Source organism: Electrona antarctica, assembly GCF_951216825.1.
Source record: "Electrona antarctica genome assembly, chromosome: 6".
In the NCBI taxonomy this organism is placed as follows: Eukaryota; Metazoa; Chordata; class Actinopteri; order Myctophiformes; family Myctophidae; genus Electrona; species Electrona antarctica.
The window spans coordinates 55,170,871-55,193,374 of record NC_136811.1 but is presented as its reverse complement, the minus strand read 5'-3'; the positions used below and the strand labels follow the sequence as shown (position 1 = coordinate 55,193,374).

Sequence of the window (22,504 nt, the reverse complement as noted above, 5' to 3'; positions counted from 1 at the left end):
CTGTAGGATGGCATTGCTCGTGTCTGTAGGATGGCATTGCTCGTGTCTGTAGGATGGCATTGCTCGTGTCTGTAGGATGGCATTGCTCGTGTCTGTAGGAGGGCATTGCTCGTGTCTGTAGGATGGCATTGCTCGTGTCTGTAGGATGGCATTGCTCGTGTCTGTAGGATGGCATTGCTCGTGTCTGTAGGATGGCATTGCTCGTGTCTGTAGGATGGCATTGCTCGTGTCTGTAGGATGGCATTGCTCGTGTCTGTAGGATGGCGTTGCTCGTGTCTGTAGGATGGCATTGCTCGTGTCTGTAGGATGGCGTTGCTCGTGTCTGTAGGATGGCATTGCTCGTGTCTGTAGGAGGGCGTTGCTCGTGTCTGTAGGAGGGCGTTGCTCGTGTCTGTAGGATGGCATTGCTCGTGTCTGTAGGATGGCATTGCTCGTGTCTGTAGGATGGCATTGCTCGTGTCTGTAGGATGGCATTGCTCGTGTCTGTAGGAGGGCATTGCTCGTGTCTGTAGGAGGGCATTGCTCGTGTCTGTAGGATGGCGTTGCTCGTGTCTGTAGGATGGCGTTGCTCGTGTCTGTAGGATGGCATTGCTCGTGTCTGTAGGATGGCATTGCTCGTGTCTGTAGGATGGCATTGCTCGTGTCTGTAGGATGGCATTGCTCGTGTCTGTAGGATGGCATTGCTCGTGTCTGTAGGACGGCATTGCTCGTGTCTGTAGGATGGCGTTGCTCGTGTCTGTAGGATGGCATTGCTCGTGTCTGTAGGACGGCATTGCTCGTGTCTGTAGGATGGCGTTGCTCGTGTCTGTAGGATGGCATTGCTCGTGTCTGTAGGAGGGCATTGCTCGTGTCTGTAGGATGGCGTTGCTCGTGTCTGTAGGATGGCATTGCTCGTGTCTGTAGGATGGCATTGCTCGTGTCTGTAGGATGGCATTGCTCGTGTCTGTAGGACGGCATTGCTCGTGTCTGTAGGATGGCATTGCTCGTGTCTGTAGGATGGCATTGCTCGTGTCTGTAGGATGGCATTGCTCGTGTCTGTAGGATGGCGTTGCTCGTGTCTGTAGGATGGCGTTGCTCGTGTCTGTAGGATGGCATTGCTCGTGTCTGTAGGATGGCATTGCTCGTGTCTGTAGGATGGCATTGCTCGTGTCTGTAGGATTGCATTGCTCGTGTCTGTAGGATGGCATTGCTCGTGTCTGTAGGATGGCATTGCTCGTGTCTGTAGGATGGCGTTGCTCGTGTCTGTAGGATGGCATTGCTCGTGTCTGTAGGATGGCATTGCTCGTGTCTGTGGGATGGCATTGCTCGTGTCTGTAGGATGGCATTGGTCGTGTCTGTAGGAGGGCATTGCTCGTGTCTGTAGGAGGGCATTGCTCGTGTCTGTAGGATGGCATTGCTCGTGTCTGTAGGAGGGCATTGCTCGTGTCTGTAGGATGGCATTGCTCGTGTCTGTAGGATGGCATTGCTCGTGTCTGTAGGATGGCATTGCTCGTGTCTGTAGGAGGGCATTGCTCGTGTCTGTAGGAGGGCATTGCTCGTGTCTGTAGGAGGGCATTGCTCGTGTCTGTGGGATGGCATTGCTCGTGTCTGTAGGATGGCATTGCTCGTGTCTGTAGGAGGGCATTGCTCGTGTCTGTAGGAGGGCATTGCTCGTGTCTGTAGGATGGCATTGCTCGTGTCTGTGGGACGGCATTGCTCGTGTCTGTAGGATGGCATTGCTCGTGTCTGTAGGATGGCATTGCTCGTGTCTGTAGGATGGCATTGCTCGTGTCTGTAGGACGGCATTGCTCGTGTCTGTAGGATGGCATTGCTCGTGTCTGTAGGATGGCATTGCTCGTGTCTGTAGGATGGCGTTGCTCGTGTCTGTAGGATGGCATTGCTCGTGTCTGTAGGACGGCATTGCTCGTGTCTGTAGGACGGCATTGCTCGTGTCTGTAGGAGGGCATTGCTCGTGTCTGTAGGATGGCATTGCTCGTGTCTGTAGGATGGCATTGGTCGTGTCTGTAGGAGGGCATTGCTCGTGTCTGTAGGATGGCATTGCTCGTGTCTGTAGGATGGCATTGCTCGTGTCTGTAGGAGGGCATTGCTCGTGTCTGTAGGAGGGCATTGCTCGTGTCTGTAGGATGGCATTGGTCGTGTCTGTAGGATGGCATTGCTCGTGTCTGTAGGAGGGCATTGCTCGTGTCTGTAGGATGGCATTGCTCGTGTCTGTAGGAGGGCATTGCTCGTGTCTGTAGGATGGCATTGGTCGTGTCTGTAGGATGGCATTGCTCGTGTCTGTAGGAGGGCATTGCTCGTGTCTGTAGGATGGCATTGGTCGTGTCTGTAGGATGGCATTGCTCGTGTCTGTAGGAGGGCATTGCTCGTGTCTGTAGGATGGCATTGGTCGTGTCTGTAGGATGGCATTGCTCGTGTCTGTAGGAGGGCATTGCTCGTGTCTGTAGGAGGGCATTGCTCGTGTCTGTAGGAGGGCATTGCTCGTGTCTGTAGGATGGCATTGCTCGTGTCTGTAGGAGGGCATTGCTCGTGTCTGTAGGATGGCATTGCTCGTGTCTGTAGGATGGCATTGCTCGTGTCTGTAGGAGGGCATTGCTCGTGTCTGTAGGAGGGCATTGCTCGTGTCTGTAGGAGGGCATTGCTCGTGTCTGTAGGAGGGCATTGCTCGTGTCTGTAGGATGGCATTGCTCGTGTCTGTAGGAGGGCATTGCTCGTGTCTGTAGGATGGCATTGCTCGTGTCTGTAGGATGGCATTGGTCGTGTCTGTAGGATGGCATTGCTCGTGTCTGTAGGAGGGCATTGCTCGTGTCTGTAGGAGGGCATTGCTCGTGTCTGTAGGAGGGCATTGCTCGTGTCTGTAGGATGGCATTGCTCGTGTCTGTAGGACGGCATTGCTCGTGTCTGTAGGATGGCATTGCTCGTGTCTGTAGGATGGCATTGGTCGTGTCTGTAGGATGGCATTGCTCGTGTCTGTAGGAGGGCATTGCTCGTGTCTGTAGGAGGGCATTGCTCGTGTCTGTAGGAGGGCATTGCTCGTGTCTGTAGGATGGCATTGCTCGTGTCTGTAGGACGGCATTGCTCGTGTCTGTAGGATGGCATTGCTCGTGTCTGTAGGATGGCATTGCTCGTGTCTGTAGGATGGCAATAATACATTTTCACGATTTTTCAAAAATAGCAGACCTAAAAGCTCGTAGCGCGCCACTCGGTGGCGCGCTACGAGCTTGTAGATCTGCTATTTTTCAATAGCTAAAGCATAACATAATGCTAACACCAAAAGGGGTTCCCGCCCAAAATGGGTTAACAACACAGTCTTCAAAATAGTGAGCGGTTATTGTCGCATAGTCTTAGGACTGACTGTCGTCAACACTAACAAAGAGCCTGCTTTTCCCCATTTGGAAACAAAAGGACGTGTCCCGTAATTAACTGATACGTTGGTCCGTATTTTAAGGTGGGGGAATAAATATGAATGACGGTGCGATTTATTTGACAACGCTACGTCTTCCTCCTCCTCCTCCTCCTCTCCCAACGAGGACGGACGAGTGCTGCTGTTAGTGTGAGACAGTGGTCGTTTACTGCCTGTGTGAGCTGTGAATCCGGTGTCTGAGAAGCGACTCACTAATTCTCGTACCACTGGTAAAAAAAAGTGCACAGAGCAGATATGACAAGTAACTGAAATATACCAAGACATTACTGTCATTTTTTTAAATAAATCTCATACTTAATAAATGATAATAAAATAATGCTTATGTCAAATAATAATTGCAATGACCCTAAAGCCTCTGTTGCTCTTCTATTGATAGATAGAATAGATCCTGTGGTCAGGTAGGACACCTACTGGTTGAGATGAGGTACTGCATGTAAGTCAAATCACAACATATCCTCGGCTCTACTTTTGACATGACTACCCATTTAGACATGTGTTGTTCTTGCTTACTGTAAATCGATCTGGATTAAAGGTTAAGACCACTTTTTTTTAGAGGTTTGGGTTGTTTTCTTACCTTATTATGGGCAAACTATTCCATTCCATGAGTTATTTCGCTCCGTTGTGTTGTTTATTAGCAATTTAAAAAATAAAAATAGTCGCTCATTGACTTCCATTGTAACGGGGGAAACAGCGTCAAAGTCACTCATTGGCACATGAACCAACGCAACAAAAGCTGATTCTGACAGTTTATGACATCAGGAAAACTCATGCGGTTGTATTTTCGTCTTTTAAGATTTATAAAGTTACTATTTTAGTCGGAGATAGACTGGAGCAGTACTACGGTGTTCCCAACTCTCGCGGTGACGTAGGCATACCTACCGGATCTCCTTTCTACACAAATTAGTCAAAACAAGACAAAGTTGACATTTTTTATTAAAAATAAAACCGCATGAGTTTTCCTGATGTCATAAACTGTCAGAATCAGCTTTTGTTGCGTTGGTTCATGTGCCAATGAGTGACTTTGAGAGCTGTTTCCCCGTTAAAATGGAAGTCAATGAGCGACTATTTTTATTTCTTAAATTGCTAATAAACAACACAACGGAGCGAAATAACTCATGGAATGGAATAGTTTGCCCATAATAAGGTAAGAAAACAACCCAAACCTCTAAAAAAGTGGTCTTACCCTTTAAGAGTGTCTGATACATTTCCGCCCAAAGAATTGAGGTGACCGATTCTCACACGATTCTGATTTCATTGTAATATGTCTTGTCTTTAGTCTGTAGTTGCTGAACATTCCAACTTTCAAAATGTGGCACCTGGAGCCATCCATAACTACTGTGGCTTTAACCCATTCTGACCTGAGATCAGATTCTAAAAATGTCCTCTACATCCTGACAGTTTTCTGAAAATGAGCTTGTAGATCTGCTATTTTTCAATAGCTAAAGCATAACATAATGCTAACACCAAAAGGGGTTCCCGCCCAAAATGGGTTAAACGGACAACATCAAAGTGCTTGAATGAATCCTCTATTAAAGTCTCTCTCTTGTAACAAAAACATAAGAGTAAACCATGAATACAAATAGACAGCCTGTAGTGCTGAACCATATTCTTGCTCAAATTTAGAAAAGAGATTGCACATGTGTCTGAATCTATCGCCATCTTTTTTACGATCAATTGTGCAGCACTATGTACAGATTCAAACATTTCATTCATCCAAATAAGTCGAGGAACTGTAAAAAACATTTTGAACCCCTTTTGGGGCGGGAACCCCTTTTTGGTGTTTTAAGCATTATGTTATGCTTTAGCTATGGACAAATAGCAGATCTACAAGCTCATAGCGCGGCACCGAGTGCCGCGCTATGAGCTTGTAGATCTGCTATTTTTGAAAGATCGTGAAAATGTGTCGCAAATTTGGAATATATATTCTTTCAGAGTGAACGTTTTTAACTCAAATCTTTGCTTCTGGAAGGTTCCTGGAACAACATATTTTCGGATGGGGGTCAGAGGCCAATTACATATATATTTGGGGGTCCTTGACATAAAAATGTTTGAACCACCGACATAGAAACATAGGGTTTCTCAGAAAACTGTCAGGATTTAGAAGACATTTGTAGAATCGTCCTCAGGTCTAAATGTGTTAAAAGTTCTCGTCTCTCTCCAGTGTTGTTTTCGTCGACTAAAACTATGACAAAACATGTTCGTCGACTACCTTTTTTCACTGACAAACTAAATTAAAACTAAGCTACGATGACTAAAACTGAGACTAAATATACTGACAATTTCTTCAAACAAAAACTAGACTAAAATGTTAGGAAGGGACTAGTGGACAAGAGATCCAGTTTTATGCTACGCGTTGTGAGCTTATAGATCTGCTATTTTCTGCTATTTTCAGTCATTACAACGACATCAATGCCTGTCAAAACACATTTTAGTCGACTAAATCAAGTGTAGATTTAGTCGACTAAAATCTTATGACAATTAGTCGACTAAAACTGGACTAACACTAAAACATTCCATGTGACTAAAACTAAATTAAAACTATTCAAAAGTTTTCAAATGACTAAAACTAAAATCAAAATTTGCTGCCAAAAACAACACTATCTCTCTCTCTGACAGACGGAGCCGGTGCCGGAGCGAACAACAGGACCAGGGACGAGGAGGGAGGTCCTTCGTGGGACAAGGATGCTGAGGACGGGATGGTGGGCAGCTGGTTGCCTAGCAACAGCGACCCCAGCGACGGTGATGACGATGCTGACGAGGAGGACGACGACGATGAAGAGGAGTTTGGCCAGTTGGACATCGACCTGGAGAGGAAGTCCAGAGAGCACAACCTGACGTCGGGCAACATCCGCTCCATCCTGCACGTCAGTATCTCTACCTTTACTCTACTTACATAACTAACATAATCAGTGTTGATTTCAAACTATGACGAAAAATGTTCGTCGACTACCTTTTTTCCCTGACGAAAACTAAATGGTAACTTAATGAAAACTAAAGCTATGATGACTTGTCTTACTAAGTAAGACAATTTCTTCAACAAATAAAAACTACACTAAAATGTTAGGAAGGGACTAGTGGACAAGAGATCCAGTATTTTAAGTCATTTTACACTTGCATGCTGAAAATAGCAGCGCTCACAGCGCGTCGCGCTGCGACGTGTTGTGAGCTTGTAGATCGGCTATTTTCAGCAAGTGTAAAACCAGTCATTACGACGGCATCGAGGCGCCAAAATACACTATTGCCAACGTGTTAATACACATAAATAGAACAATGATTAGTGAATGAATGTCCAAAGTATCTTTTTTTTACCCCTTGGATATGGACACATCTGACACTAGACTGTCATCTCTCTCCTTCAGGAGGTCATCACCAACGAACACGTGGTGGCCATGATGAAGGCTGCCATCAGAGAGACGCAGGACCTGCCGCTGTTTGTGAGTGTCGCCAGCTTTTGTTTTTCTGGAGGTTACATGTTAAAATGTTTGAGTGTAATTTGTTTTTCTGATGGGCACAAGGATCAGGGAACGGGTCAAATGTTGTGAGTGTGAAAGTCACATAATTGGTGCCGGGATGCCTTCAAAATAGGAGCTCTGGGGTGCCGGAAAGACATGGACGCTTTTACTCTGAAGCCCCCCCCCCCCCTCCCCGTAAACAATCCGGAAGAAAACCGGAGAAATATTTTGTTAGCTTACCTTGGTCTCGAGTCTATTATATCGCTAGAAGCTCCAAAGCATTCATATTTTGAACGAGAGGCATGTTGAAGTCAGAAATGAAGCGCGTAGTATATCCATCAGATCAAAACCACGGAGAGCGCCCTGGATTAGGAGAGACGAGGCATTCTATCTGCCGCGCTAACAGCTAATCGAACGGTAAGCTAATATGAAGGCAGAGCCTCAGTCTGAGGCAGAGTCTCAGCCCCCCCCAAAAAAAAGGAAACAAATCTGAATATTCTTCTCTCGCCTGATATCATTGAGGACGCGCTAGGAAGACGTGTACACACATCCTTTGTACGTGTCGATTGGGTTCCCTAGGACGTGTGGAGCTGTCCTACGGACGGAAACGGTTAAGTCAAGATCAAACTGGGTTCATAAACATAGAGACACACAGAGGCAACTACAAAATTCACGCCCACAAATGAGACAGCACCACCACTCCTGGTCCATTAGAATGGTGTACTGCAACTGCCAATGGTAAATGGTGCATTTATATAGCTACGGAGATTGTGCATCACATTCACACACCGATGCCGGAGGAAACATTAGGGGTTCAGAGTCTTGCTCAAGGACACTTCGTCAATAACTCTGGGGGAGCCCGGGTTCGAACTGGGAACCTTGCGGTTCCCGTCCGGTCACTCTAACCCCTGAGCCACTGCCGCCCCCAGTCCAATGTGAAGTTTCAATGCATGGTGTTCTAATAAAGTGTGACATTTGTTTGATTTGTCCTTTTTAAGGTCACATTCCTGTCATCTCATTATACAACCCATAATATACTCCATCAGTGTGTCGGAAATCTAAAGTTAAAGTGGCCGCACGTTATATACGTCACAGTATATACGTTGCGGTTGCATCGCTTGAGGTTTTCAATACCCAGATATAATTGTGTTTATACTGCTGGCCTGCAGTACACCGTTCTAACGGACCAGAAGTGATGCCGCTGTCTTGATTAATAATTTTGTAGGTGCCTGTGTGTCTCTATCAAGGACCACAAACATCTGCCATATTCAATGCTGTGCCGTCTTACAATAAATACACTGAATCTGTACGTACCTAGTACTACCTACGAACGTATGTATGTATGTATGCACGTACGTCTGTATTCCAGTCCACGCAGCCCGAGAATCGTTCGCCTGGCCCACTTCAAATTGGACACACGTGCGTGGCAGACGACCCGAGGGAGTGCAGTGCCCGCCCCGGCCTCGAATCAGACATTTATGTCCAGAACTGCCAGAAAAGGCCCTGGGTACAGTTCACTGACGAGGGGGCTAAATAATCTGTGCTCAATATGACTGAATTTAATGACAGTATCTCTCTCACAGGAACCCAAGATGACCAGGTCCAGACTCAAACAAGTAGTTGCGCAGGGAGAGGTTTGTCTCTTATATATATATATATTTTGTTAATTGTCAATAGTATTATATCGTTATGTACAAGTGAGTCTATAAGTCATTTAATTAGAGTATTCTGATAGTAATATCTAACCTTTTTTCCTACAAAGAAATTGTCATTTTTGTACCTTCGTGCAGATCGCTATTTGCAGATCATACATTGCATTCACATCCCGTGTCTGACCATCTTTAGTGCATCTTTGCTACATAATGCTTTTGTGCTCCTCTGTTGAAATCCCATCTACCTGCCTAGGGCAGTGGCGTGCACAGATAGACACTAGGGGGTGCTAGAGCACCCCCTGCCCTTTTGGCAATGTGCCCTTTTTAAAAAAAAAGAAAAAAAAACCTTTTTTTTTCCTTTTTTTTTTTTTTTAGATTTTTCAAAAATAGCAGACCTACAAGCTCATAGCACGCCACTCAGTGGCGCGCTATGAGCTTGTAGATCTGCTATTTTTCAATAGCTAAAGCATAACATAATGCTAACACCAAAAGGGGTTCCCGCCCAAAATAGATTAAGGCAACCGGCCGGTTCCACGCGCTGCACAAGGTGCCCTTTTTTAACTTGAGCACCTGCCCCTCTAAATGTCTGTGCACGCCACTGGCCTAGGGTGCATGTCAAAGGAGCAGGTCACCCACAAAAAGACTTATTTTCTGTCAATTACAAAAGCCTTGAATCCATGGAGATTTGTGTTGTTTTTTAGTCTCATTCCTGAGCCAGTAACTTGATGAGTGGCATCACCCTCACAAAGAAAACGACAAAAAAAACATGCAGTGATCCTGGTCTCTAAAACGGCCTCCCCCTGGCCAGCCGGGGGTGCCTGATGGAGGGGAAAGGAACTGGTTGGAATAACGTGTTCCTCTTCCCTTCCACACGATACGTCAAACCAGGGAAACCCTCTGCGTCAGGTGATAAGAAGTGGCTTGGACTCCTCATGCATAGATGGAAGCATGAGGTTCAGTCCGTTGCTCTCCCCAGGTTGGCAGAGGGAGAGTAGCGCCCAGGATTACAGTTTAGGAAATTGGCATGGCACCAGGTGAAAAAATGGGTTACAAAATCATGGAGAAAAAAAAAAAAAAGCTCCATGTATTCAAACCTTCATGGGGCGTGTAATCAATAATCAATAAGTCATTTTTTTGGGGACTTGAACTCCTCCCTTTTAAGTATAAAGGGGGCTAAAATCATACAGATCTGACCTGGAAGTGAAACGTGCCGCTGACATTGTGACCTCTCTCTCTGCTTCCTGTCTGGCATGCAGTCTGTCCTCAACCTGTCACCCATCAGAGGAGCGCTCGCCAAGGTTCGTCTTCTCATCATGACATCATGACATCATGCACACAGCTGTTCTCATCCTGACATCATGACATCATGCACACAGCTGTTGTTCTCATCCTGACATCATGCACACAGCTGTTGTTCTAAACCAGTGGTCCCTGAGGGGGGGGGTCCCATAGGGGGGTCCCAGGGGGGGGTGACCCAGGGGGGGGGTCCCAGAGGGGGGGTCCCCAGATAAATGATGGAGTGTTGGTCACCAAATGGACTCTCGTAGATCTTTTAACCCTCCAGTTTTCTGAAATAAATATTTTCACGATTTTTCAAAAATAGCAGACCTACAAGCTCGTAGCGCGCCACTCGGTGGCGCGCTATGAGCTTGTAGATCTGCTATTTTTCAATAGCTAAATTATAACACCAAAAGGGGGTCCCGCACAAAATGGGTTAAGTTTTGGGTCTGAGAGGCTAAAATCGCACAAATGCAGAATAAAATACTGGATGTGGATATGAAAAGGGTTGAGAACCGCCGTCTCTTATGCAATACGGTGTTATTATATTGAATATGATACACTGTATGTATTCATCCGTCCATCACTTCACAACACCACCGGTGTTTTTAGTCTATAATACATTTAGTCATATACATGACATCATACATTCAGTCATACATTTACATTTAGTCAATAATACAAAACATGAGAACTTGCATCTGAGCCAGTCTTGCATCTTTTATTTTAGAGTGCCGCTTTTTTCCCACTTTGTTGGTTTACGAGTTACGTTTTATTTAAACCAAGGGCAGTTTCCAGAGGAAACGTACCTGCTTTTCTTTCTTTATCAGTGGTTTAGGGCGGGAACCCCTGTTAGTGTTAGCATTATGTTATGCTTTAGCTATTGAAAAATAGCAGATCTACAAGCTCATAGCGCGCCACAGAGTGGCGCACTACGAGCTTGTAGCTCTGCTATTTTTGAAAAACCGAAGAACGACTGACATAGAAACATAGCTTTTTCAGAAAACTGTCAGGATGTAGAAGACATTTTTAGAATTTGATCTCAGGTCAAAATGGGTTAAAGCTGATATAAGCAATAATATGTCAAAATTTGAATGACTTTTTTCTTTTTTTTTTATGACTTTTTTCTTTTTCTTTTGTATTCAGACAGCCACATCGTTCTACCCATCAATGGGTAGAACGCTCCAACAATTGTAGTCTCTGTGACACATCTAGGGGCCGTAATCTGCATTCAAAGATGTTCCTAGAAGCTTTGTCATTGGTCGATTAGCCTGTCTGCTTCCTGATTTTTCATTGCGACAGGTTTTGTCATTTTGGTCGAGAGACCAATGACAAAGGACGATCGCGGCCCCTATATGTGTCACAGAGACTACATTTCTTTTGGGAGCGTTCTACCCATTGATGGCTGTCTGAATACCAAAAAAGAAAAAAAGGTCATTAAAATGTTGACATATTATTGCTTATAGCAGCTTTAATGCTAAGGACACTGTTTTCTCGGTAGTTCTGTAACCCATTAACCCATTTTGACCTGAGAAAATGACAGTTTTCTGAAAAAGCTATGTTTCTATGTCAGTCGTTCTTCGATTTTTCAAAAATAGCAGACCTACAATCTCGTAATCTGCTATTTTTCAATAGCTAAAGCATAACATAATGCTAACACCAAAAGGGGTTCCCGCCCAAAATGGGTTAAGAACCTGGTATCGTCAACCATGCATCGTGATACATATCGTCTGTAATCGCTGTTTAAAACCAGCTCTGAAACTGGTGAGGTCGGGGTTCGATCCCCGGCCGGGTCATACCAAAGACTGTAAAAATGGGACCCAATGCCTCCTTGCTTGGCACTCAGCATCAAAGGGTTGGATTGGGGGGGTCAAATCTACCAATCAAAATGATTCCCAAGCGCGGCACGGCTGCAGCTCACCGCTCCTTGGCTGCGGCTCACCGCTCCTAACCTGACTCCGCCAGATGGGGCAGCAGAGAGTACACTGGGTTCCCCCCTCCTGCTCCCATCTGGGAACTCTCAGGCTGACTTGATGCCCGGCCACAAAACGGCCTGTCCAATCAGCAGCAGCTAGAGGCGGGATAGCTGCTGCTGATTGGCCAGGCCGTTTTGTGGCCGGGCATCAGTGTACTCTCTGCTGCCCCATCTGGCGGAGTCAGGTAACACTGCTCCAAGAATGCAGAGAACAAATTTCACTGCGGTAACGTGTGTGACAAATCGTATGACTTTGACTTTGAATATGTGGTTGCACCCCTGCCTCCACGGCTGCTTCCAGGCCCCTCAGTTATATAATATATGTTTGCACCCCTCCCTCCACGGCTGCTTCCAGGCCCCTCAGTTATATAATATGTGGTTGCACCCCTCCCTCCATGGCTGCTTCCAGGCCCCTCAGTTTGTATAATATGTGGTTGCACCCCTCCCTCCACGGCTGCTTCCAGGCCCCTCAGTTATATAATATGTGGTTGCACCCCTCCCTCCACGGCTGCTTCCAGGCCCCTCAGTTATATAATATGTGGTTGCACCCCTCCCTCCACGGCTGCTTCCAGGCCCCTCAGTTATATAATATGTGGTTGCACCCCTCCCTCCATGGCTGCTTCCAGGCCCCTCAGTTATATAATATGTGGTTGCACCCCTCCCTCCACGGCTGCTTCCAGGCCCCTCAGTTTGTATAATATGTGGTTGCACCCCTCCCTCCACGGCTGCTTCCAGGCCCCTCAGTTATATAATATGTGGTTGCACCCCTCCCTCCATGGCTGCTTCCAGGCCCCTCAGTTATATAATATGTGGTTGCAGCCCTCCCTCCACGGCTGCTTCCAGGCCCCTCAGTTTGTATAATATGTGGTTGCACCCCTCCCTCCACGGCTGCTTCCAGGCCCCTCAGTTATATAATATGTGTTTGCACCCCTCCCTCCATGGCTGCTTCCAGGCCCCTCAGTATAATAATATGTGTTTGCACCCCTCCCTCCACGGCTGCTTCCAGGCCCCTCAGTTATATAATATGTGGTTGCACCCCTCCCTCCATGGCTGCTTCCAGGCCCCTCAGTTATATAATATGTGGTTGCACCCCTCCCTCCACGGCTGCTTCCAGGCCCCTCAGTTTGTATAATATGTGGTTGCACCCCTCCCTCCACGGCTGCTTCCAGGCCCCTCAGTTTGTATAATATGTGGTTGCACCCCTCCCTCCACGGCTGCTTCCAGGCCCCTCAGTTATATAATATGTGGTTGCACCCCTCCCTCCACGGCTGCTTCCAGGCCCCTCAGTATAATAATAATATATGTGGTTTCACCCCTCCCTCCACGGCTGCTTCCAGGCCCCTCAGTTATATAATATGTGGTTGCACCCCTCCCTCCACGGCTGCTTCCAGGCCCCTCAGTTATATAATATGTGTTTGCACCCCTCCCTCCACGGCTGCTTCCAGGCCCCTCAGTTATATAATATGTGTTTGCACCCCTCCCTCCACGGCTGCTTCCAGGCCCCTCAGTTATATAATATGTGTTTGCACCCCTCCCTCCACGGCTGCTTCCAGGCCCCTCAGTTATATAATATGTGTTTGCACCCCTCCCTCCACGGCTGCTTCCAGGCCCCTCAGTTATATAATATGTGGTTGCACCCCTCCCTCCACGGCTGCTTCCAGGCCCCTCAGTTATATAATATGTGTTTGCACCCCTCCCTCCACGGCTGCTTCCAGGCCCCTCAGTATAATAATATGTGTTTGCACCCCTCCCTCCACGGCTGCTTCCAGGCCCCTCAGTTATATAATATGTGTTTGCACCCCTCCCTCCATGGCTGCTTCCAGGCCCCTCAGTTATATAATATGTGGTTGCACCCCTCCCTCCACGGCTGCTTCCAGGCCCCTCAGTTTATTAATATGTGGTTGCACCCCTCCCTCCATGGCTGCTTCCAGGCCCCTCAGTTATATAATATGTGGTTGCACCCCTCCCTCCACGGCTGCTTCCAGGCCCCTCAGTTATATAATATGTGGTTGCACCCCTCCCTCCACGGCTGCTTCCAGGCCCCTCAGTTTGTATAATATGTGGTTGCACCCCTCCCTCCACGGCTGCTTCCAGGCCCCTCAGTTATATAATATGTGTTTGCACCCCTCCCTCCATGGCTGCTTCCAGGCCCCTCAGTTATATAATATGTGGTTGCACCCCTCCCTCCACGGCTGCTTCCAGGCCCCTCAGTTTGTATAATATGTGGTTGCACCCCTCCCTCCACGGCTGCTTCCAGGCCCCTCAGTTTATTAATATGTGGTTGCACCCCTCCCTCCATGGCTGCTTCCAGGCCCCTCAGTTATATAATATGTGGTTGCACCCCTCCCTCCACGGCTGCTTCCAGGCCCCTCAGTTATATAATATGTGGTTGCACCCCTCCCTCCACGGCTGCTTCCAGGCCCCTCAGTTTGTATAATATGTGGTTGCACCCCTCCCTCCACGGCTGCTTCCAGGCCCCTCAGTTTGTATAATATGTGGTTGCACCCCTCCCTCCACGGCTGCTTCCAGGCCCCTCAGTTATATAATATGTGGTTGCACCCCTCCCTCCACGGCTGCTTCCAGGCCCCTCAGTTATATAATATGTGGTTGCACCCCTCCCTCCACGGCTGCTTCCAGGCCCCTCAGTTTGTATAATATGTGGTTGCACCCCTCCCTCCACGGCTGCTTCCAGGCCCCTCAGTTTGTATAATATGTGGTTGCACCCCTCCCTCCACGGCTGCTTCCAGGCCCCTCAGTTATATAATATGTGGTTGCACCCCTCCCTCCACGGCTGCTTCCAGGCCCCTCAGTTTGTATAATATGTGTTTGCACCCCTCCCTCCACGGCTGCTTCCAGGCCCCTCAGTTATATAATATGTGGTTGCACCCCTCCCTCCACGGCTGCTTCCAGGCCCCTCAGTTTGTATAATATGTGGTTGCACCCCTCCCTCCATGGCTGCTTCCAGGCCCCTCAGTTATATAATATGTGGTTGCACCCCTCCCTCCACGGCTGCTTCCAGGCCCCTCAGTTATATAATATGTGGTTGCACCCCTCCCTCCATGGCTGCTTCCAGGCCCCTCAGTTATATAATATGTGGTTGCACCCCTCCCTCCATGGCTGCTTCCAGGCCCCTCAGTTATATAATATGTGGTTGCACCCCTCCCTCCACGGCTGCTTCCAGGCCCCTCAGTTTGTATAATATTTGGTTGCACCCCTCCCTCCACGGCTGCTTCCAGGCCCCTCAGTTATATAATATGTGGTTGCACCCCTCCCTCCATGGCTGCTTCCAGGCCCCTCAGTTATATAATATGTGGTTGCACCCCTCCCTCCACGGCTGCTTCCAGGCCCCTCAGTTTGTATAATAATAATATGTGGTTGCACCCCTCCCTCCATGGCTGCTTCCAGGCCCCTCAGTTTGTATAATAATAATATGTGGTTGCACCCCTCCCTCCATGGCTGCTTCCAGGCCCCTCAGTTATATAATATGTGGTTGCACCCCTCCCTCCACGGCTGCTTCCAGGCCCCTCAGTTTGTATAATAATAATATGTGGTTGCACCCCTCCCTCCATGGCTGCTTCCAGGCCCCTCAGTTTGTATAATAATAATATGTGGTTGCACCCCTCCCTCCATGGCTGCTTCCAGGCCCCTCAGTTATATAATATGTGGTTGCACCCCTCCCTCCATGGCTGCTTCCAGGCCCCTCAGTTATATAATATGTGGTTGCACCCCTCCCTCCACGGCTGCTTCCAGGCCCCTCAGTTTGTATAATAATAATATGTGGTTGCACCCCTCCCTCCACGGCTGCTTCCAGGCCCCTCAGTTTGTATAATATGTGGTTGCACCCCTCCCTCCACGGCTGCTTCCAGGCCCCTCAGTTTGTATAATATATGGTTTCACCCCTCCCTCCACGGCTGCTTCCTAGCCCCTCAGTTTGTATAATATGTGGTTGCACCCCTCCCTCCATGGCTGCTTCCAGGCCCCTCAGTATAATAATAATATGTGGTTGCACCCCTCCCTCCATGGCTGCTTCCAGGCCCCTCAGTATAATAATAATAATATGTGGTTGCACCCCTCCCTCCATGGCTGCTTCCAGGCCCCTCAGTATAATAATAATAATATGTGGTTGCACCCCTCCCTCCATGGCTGCTTCCAGGCCCCTCAGTATAATAATAATATGTGGTTGCACCCCTCCCTCCATGGCTGCTTCCAGGCCCCTCAGTATAATAATAATAATATGTGGTTGCACCCCTCCCTCCATGGCTGCTTCCAGGCCCCTCAGTATAATAATAATATGTGGTTGCACCCCTCCCTCCATGGCTGCTTCCAGGCCCCTCAGTATAATAATAATAATATGTGGTTGCACCCCTCCCTCCATGGCTGCTTCCAGGCCCCTCAGTATAATAATAATATGTGGTTGCACCCCTCCCTCCATGGCTGCTTCCAGGCCCCTCAGTATAATAATAATATGTGGTTGCACCCCTCCCTCCATGGCTGCTTCCAGGCCCCTCAGTATAATAATAATATGTGGTTGCACCCCTCCCTCCATGGCTGCTTCCAGGCCCCTCAGTTTGTATAATAATAATATGTGGTTGCACCCCTCCCTCCATGGCTGCTTCCAGGCCCCTCAGTTTATTATAATATGTTTGCACCCCTCCCTCCATGGCTGCTTCCAGGCCCCTCAGTTTATTATAATATGTTTGCACCCCTCCCTCCACGGCTGCTTCCAGGCCCCTCAGTTATATAATATATGTTTGCACCCCTCCCTCCACGGCTCCCTCCAGGCCCCTCAGTTTGTGGACATCCCTCTATATATGGTTATAATATAATATGTGTTTGCACCCCTCCCTCCACCCCTCCCTCCACGGCTCCCTCCAGAACCCTCAGTTTGTGGACATCCCTCTGGAGGAAGAGGAGGATTCGTCTGATGAAGAGTACTGTCCCGACGAGGACGAGGATGACGAGACTGCAGAGGAGGTGAGGATTGGCCCGTCGCAATTATTACATCATCGCAAGCAGAAATAGCATATTTAGTAGCTTGTAGATCAACTATTTCTGCTATATTTATTTTTTCATTTTTTAAATAAATGTATTAACGGTTTGACGGTCGCTAATTGTTTACTCCAGTGTTCCACCGCGCGTAATACGACATTCCCGCTATTTGTTTAATGGGTTTAATTCGCCGTTTTAAAATAATTAAAAAGAAACAGCGGATTTATCCGGGAGCTGATGACGAGGCCGTCGCGTTATGATGACGAAACCGGAAATCAAGTCATCATCTGGGCTGCTAGGGCTTCTGGGAAATTGAGGCCAATGTAAGTGAACGGGGGGTTTGTTTGTAAGTGAAGGAGGATCCTGTAGCAGCATTGTAATGGCCGCTGTGCTCTTGATCATAACAAACCGACGGACCAATTTTCGCCGGATTTTCGCCGTTGAAAGCTGCAAATACTTCAGCGTATGCTGTAAAGGTAATAAAACAATCTCGGCAGCGTAGAATATTTGATTAAAATGCGGGTAAAGCGTGATTCGCAGTAGAACTGTTAAGTTATTTGTCATATCTGTCCTGTGCAATGTGTGATTATGAAGCCTAAAAGGCAAACGGAACTACACATTGTAATGTTCCAATGTCCAACGCAAACAAATACTTCAATCGTTAATCCTAATTATTTGTGTGACAAATTAATCGTCAACGTGTTAAAACTGTAATCGTGGTAAGGTAAGGTAAGGTAAGGTAAGGAAGTAAGCTGAATTCAGTGTTGATTTCGTCGACTACAACTATGACGATTTTTGTTCCCCGGCCACTACTACCTATTCTCACTGACGGAATGGAAACGGCTATGAAGAATAAATATATTGACACTTTCGTCAACCGATTTAAAAAATAAAAAAACTAGACTAAAATGTCCGGGAGGGACTAGTGTAGAAGAGATCCAGTAGAAGTAATTTTATGCTTGCATGCTGAAAAGCAGATCTACAAGCTCACAGGTTTAATTTCCTTGAATGTCGTTTAATGCAATCGGATAGGACAAGGCCAGAAAGTAATTCTTTGCCACTCTGTCCCACATAACTTCGTGAACGATGATGTTTTTAATTTATCGGTTTTAATTAATTCAAATGTATGATGTTTGTTTTTATTTGGAAAGCCTTCCATTTCATGAGGCATCACAATAAAATTAGGCATAATGTGTTAATTCCACGACCGCATCTCTGTATCGGTTTCGGAAATTAGGAGTTGGACAATAGCGGGATATCGGATATCGGCCAAAAAATGTATTTATTATTAATTTAATACATTTGTAATCGTGCCAGCCCTAATTTGTGTATGTGTGTTTCTCTCTCTGTGTGTGTGTGTGTGTGTGTGTGTGTACGCGTGCGCGCAGTCGTTTCTCAGTGACGTGGACAGCTTGGGGTCGTCCCCCAGAGTGCCCAGAGGCACGTCTAGACAACATCCCCCTGATGACGGTGCCCTGGAACACACCCACTGTGCCACAAAGGTACCACTCACTCACAGTGAACTGGAACACACCCACTGTGCCACAAAGGTACCACTCACTCACAGTGAACTGGAACACACCCACTGTGCCACAAAGGTACCTACCACTCACAGTGCACTGGAACACACCCACTGTGCCTAAAAGGTACCTACCACCAAAGATGGTTTATGTATGAAGATGGGCCACCTTCATTGGAACCACTATAGGCGAAATGGTACACAAAGCCTACAAATGGTCTCCTAAATATAGTAGGCGTGGTTTGCTTCTCCCCGACCTCCACCCTCCCCCCCTGACAACAACACTGTTTCCACACTCAGTCTAGTAGGTGGCGGTAATGCACCATTTAGGTTTGCCGACCGCCATGAAACCTGATAGAAGAAGAAGACAACAACACTGACAAGTCATTTAACAAAGTACATTGAAAACAACTGACAAGGTGTACTTTTGAAATAGTCGTTTTAGTTTCTCGAAGTCCTCCAACCATATAAATTCATGATTTGTATCTATCTCATTAAAAAGTCTCTCCCTAATAGAGTTGTAGAATGGACAATAAAAATTTCCTTTAGATCACACAGACTACATAATCTATCCTCCTCAACCGTGCCTACATATCTGCCTGTCTCAATATGCAGACCAAGTATGCCAGCTCTAATTTGGGCACATAAGGATCATTTCTAATCGTTTTAAATATGTCCATTCATTTCACATTATAATATTCACATATTATCATCTTAAATATGGGGTCAGAGCCCCCTATGTGTTGTCCGTGAAATTGCAGATGGACAGAGAGAGGCTTCCGGACTCATCTCAAATCTCGCGAGAGATTGTTGCTGGGATAAAGAAATGTCATTAACAAAGTCGATTTTCTCCTGATTTGTCTCGCTAAAAGAAGCCATTTTACTATGAATATCTTGTAAATATTGTGTGCCTTGTGATGATTTGGTCCAGTATTTAGTTCAGTGACCATGGAGTTAAGGAATGGTTCAGAAGCTGTGTTCACGTTCACTCTCCCATTGGAAATGAATAGACTCCAACATTCTTCCTGTCTCCTAATAATGTTACCGCCCACCTCACGCAGATACAGGAAGTAAAGCAAAGTGGTCTCTCTTGCTAATTCTCCTCTTGGCTACCACTCACTCACAGTGCACTGGAACACACCCACTGTGCCTAAAAGGTACCTACCACTCATTCACTCACAGTGCACTGGAACACACCCACTGTGCCTAAAAGGTACCTACCACTCATTCACTCACAGTGCACTGGAACACACCCACTGTGCCACAAAGGTACCTACCACTCACAGTGCACTGGAACACACCCACTGTGCCACAAAGGTGGCGCGCTCAACAGGGGCGGGTGGAGGTGCGCGCTCAACAGGGGCGGGTGGAGGTGCGCGCTCAACAGGGGCGGGTGGAGGTGCGCGCTCAACAGGGGCGGGTGGAGGTGCGCGCAATACGGAGCCTGTCAAACAAGCACTGCACACAGAAAAGAGAACACAACAGGAGAGGGGGCATCATTGGCGCCAGCAGCAGCAGCGCAGCAGCACAGCGGCCCGAGAAGTACACAATACAAAATATAACATTAACACTAGTGGCAGTCAGCCCGACCTTCAGAACACAATATAGAAGACATAGGTCTATATATTATGATCCCAGCAGCAGTTTGGCACATCATCAGAATACAATCTGCATTACCTTCCACGTGAACCTTCTCCTCCTCCTTCCCCGCCAACTCGATAACGTTCTCATGTTAGTTTGTTACTTATTTTCTGAGCCATGCAAATAAACAACAACCCGCACCGCACTGACCGGAGACGGAGAGGTTCATATGATGTGCCCCGCGCGTAAAGCTAAACCAGAAACAGGAGTCATTGCGTCAGCACGGATGTAGCCTCGGAAAGCCAGACGTTTTATTTCCAGCATGGAGGTGAGGGGGATATCGTTTGGGGATAAAGTTTGCGCGCTTCTATCTGTTACTTCTCTGACGCAGCGCAGTTCAAACTTCAAATTCAGCCAGTCAATAGTGGGACACCGCTCGCTGAGAGCCACATACACAGCTGCAGTTGGTTTTTAATTAAGGGCGTGTTCTGAACTTCTGAATGCAATGCAAACTAATAGACCAATTATTTGTTTACAAACATTGGGACTGGGCGCACGGGTGACTGTTTCATGTCATCAATTCCCAACAGTGTTGCGCACAGAGAACAGCTGATATACAAGCTCACATCGCATCGCAGATGCGACTGTTGTGACTTGTGAGCGTAGAGGTCTGCGTGCGCGACACCATCGCGGGACGAAGCATAAATTATACTTGATTGGCTGCAGGTGCGCGTGCAGCCGTGCACAAATAGGCTCTGCTGCCGTGTTCATGAGCGCACCTCCCGTTCTTATGACAGCGACTGGAGGTTCTGTTTTGAATTGCTATTATTGTTCAAACACAACAGAAACCAAGGATTGACTTCTGTCCGTGACAATAATCAATGCTACAGTTTGAATTCTGTACGCACACACACAGAGCAACAAATATTTTTTTTTTTTCAACTTTCGACGACTCCTAATCTGAATCGACTTGTGTTAATGAAATCGATAAATCGATAAATCGATTTTTTAGTTAATGCCCTACAGTGCACTGTGCACAAGTGACTGTATTATTTTCCAAAAGATGCTTCTCTGTTCAGAATTTGTCGCCTCCTGTCGTTCCACAAATTAGTAGAAAATGCTTGACAGTTGGAGCTGCACCCCTAGTGTGTTGCAGTGTGTGTGTGTGACCTCCCGATGTGTTCCATCTTTCTGTTCCCTGCAGAGAGCCAGATGCTCCAGACAGCTGCGGGTGGATGCTGCAGACCCCACGGCTCCACCTCCTCCTCCCTTCTGTTACTCCAGCACTCCTGCAGCGTCTCCACAGCACCTCCTCCTCCACTCGGGTCCCACAGACACCTCCTTCCTGGAGAGACTGTGTGCCGTGGAGGAGGAGCTCAGCTTCAGCCACGACTGTCCCTCCTACCAGGTACGTACACGCACGCACGCACATGTGCACGCACATGTGCACACACATGCGTACGTCACTGACCGACCCTACTCAGAAGTTGGGGGTTGTCCAGTGTGAGTGTGTTTTTGAGTGGTGCAACCACTCCAAGGAACAGCAATGTCCGTGTTAACCTATGTGTTAACCTATGTGTTAACCTATGTGTTAACCTATGTGTTAACCTATGTGTTAACCTATGTGTTAACCTATGTGTTCACCTATGTGTTCACCTATGTGTTCACCTATGTGTTCACCTATGTGTTCACCTATGTGTTAACCTATGTGACGATGTATGTGTGTGTCTGTGTGACTATGAGTACCAGTAGGGGCAAAAGTGGCGCTGTTGTGCCAGAAACAGAGAGAGAGAGATAGTGCTGCACTGTTGCCTGCTAATGAGAGAGAGAGAGAGAGGGAGAGAGAGGGGGGGGGGGGGGTGGAGAGAAGAGGGGAGTTGCACCACTCAGTTCATATCGTTTTTCCATATCGCCCAGCCAAATACAATGTCCCCCAAGCTCTGCGGTACGCACGCACACACGCGCACACACACACACACACACACACACACACACACACACACACACACACACACACACACACACACACACACACACACACACACACACACACCTCCCTTCAGGACAGGCCAGCAGAGTGGTGCTGTGTCTGTTTGGGTAGGGAGGTAGAGAGAGATGTCCTCGGCTGATGTCTTCTACACTCAGTGACATGTAGGAGAGACTCGGTGACAGAGGAGACATTACATTACACCTCAGCTCATCTTATACTGTACAGTAGATCCCGCTCTTAGCAATTTACAAGACAACTCTTAATCCAGAGCGATTTACAGTAAGCAAGAACAACACATGATAATACATCAAATACATTTAAATCTAATTTAAAGCACAACACATGGTAACACATCAAATACATTTAAATCTAATTTAAAGAACAACACATGGTAACACATCAAATACATTTAAATCTAATTTAAAGAACAACACATGGTAACACATCAAATACATTTAAATCTAATTTAAAGAACAACACATGATAATACATCAAATACATTTAAATCTAATTTAAAGAACAACACATGATAATACATCAAATACATTTAAATCTAATTTAAAGAACAACACATGGTAACACATCAAATACATTTAAATCTAATTTAAAGAACACATGGTAACACATCAAATACATTTAAATCTAAT

At 47.0% G+C, this 22,504-nt stretch overlaps 1 protein-coding gene across 1 annotated transcript in view; it reads left to right on the top strand.

The window, feature by feature from the left end:
* gon4lb (gon-4 like b) overlaps nt 1-22,504 on the top strand; it is a 90,400-nt gene that overhangs the window by 7,443 nt on the left and 60,453 nt on the right. Inside the window, exons 4-10 of the mRNA XM_079503861.1 lie at nt 6,038-6,285; nt 6,781-6,855; nt 8,457-8,507; nt 9,782-9,823; nt 16,654-16,752; nt 18,156-18,269; nt 21,072-21,275. Of these exons, the coding sequence (XP_079359987.1) occupies nt 6,038-6,285; nt 6,781-6,855; nt 8,457-8,507; nt 9,782-9,823; nt 16,654-16,752; nt 18,156-18,269; nt 21,072-21,275 (833 nt within the window). The remainder of the gene's footprint in view (nt 1-6,037; nt 6,286-6,780; nt 6,856-8,456; nt 8,508-9,781; nt 9,824-16,653; nt 16,753-18,155; nt 18,270-21,071; nt 21,276-22,504) is intronic.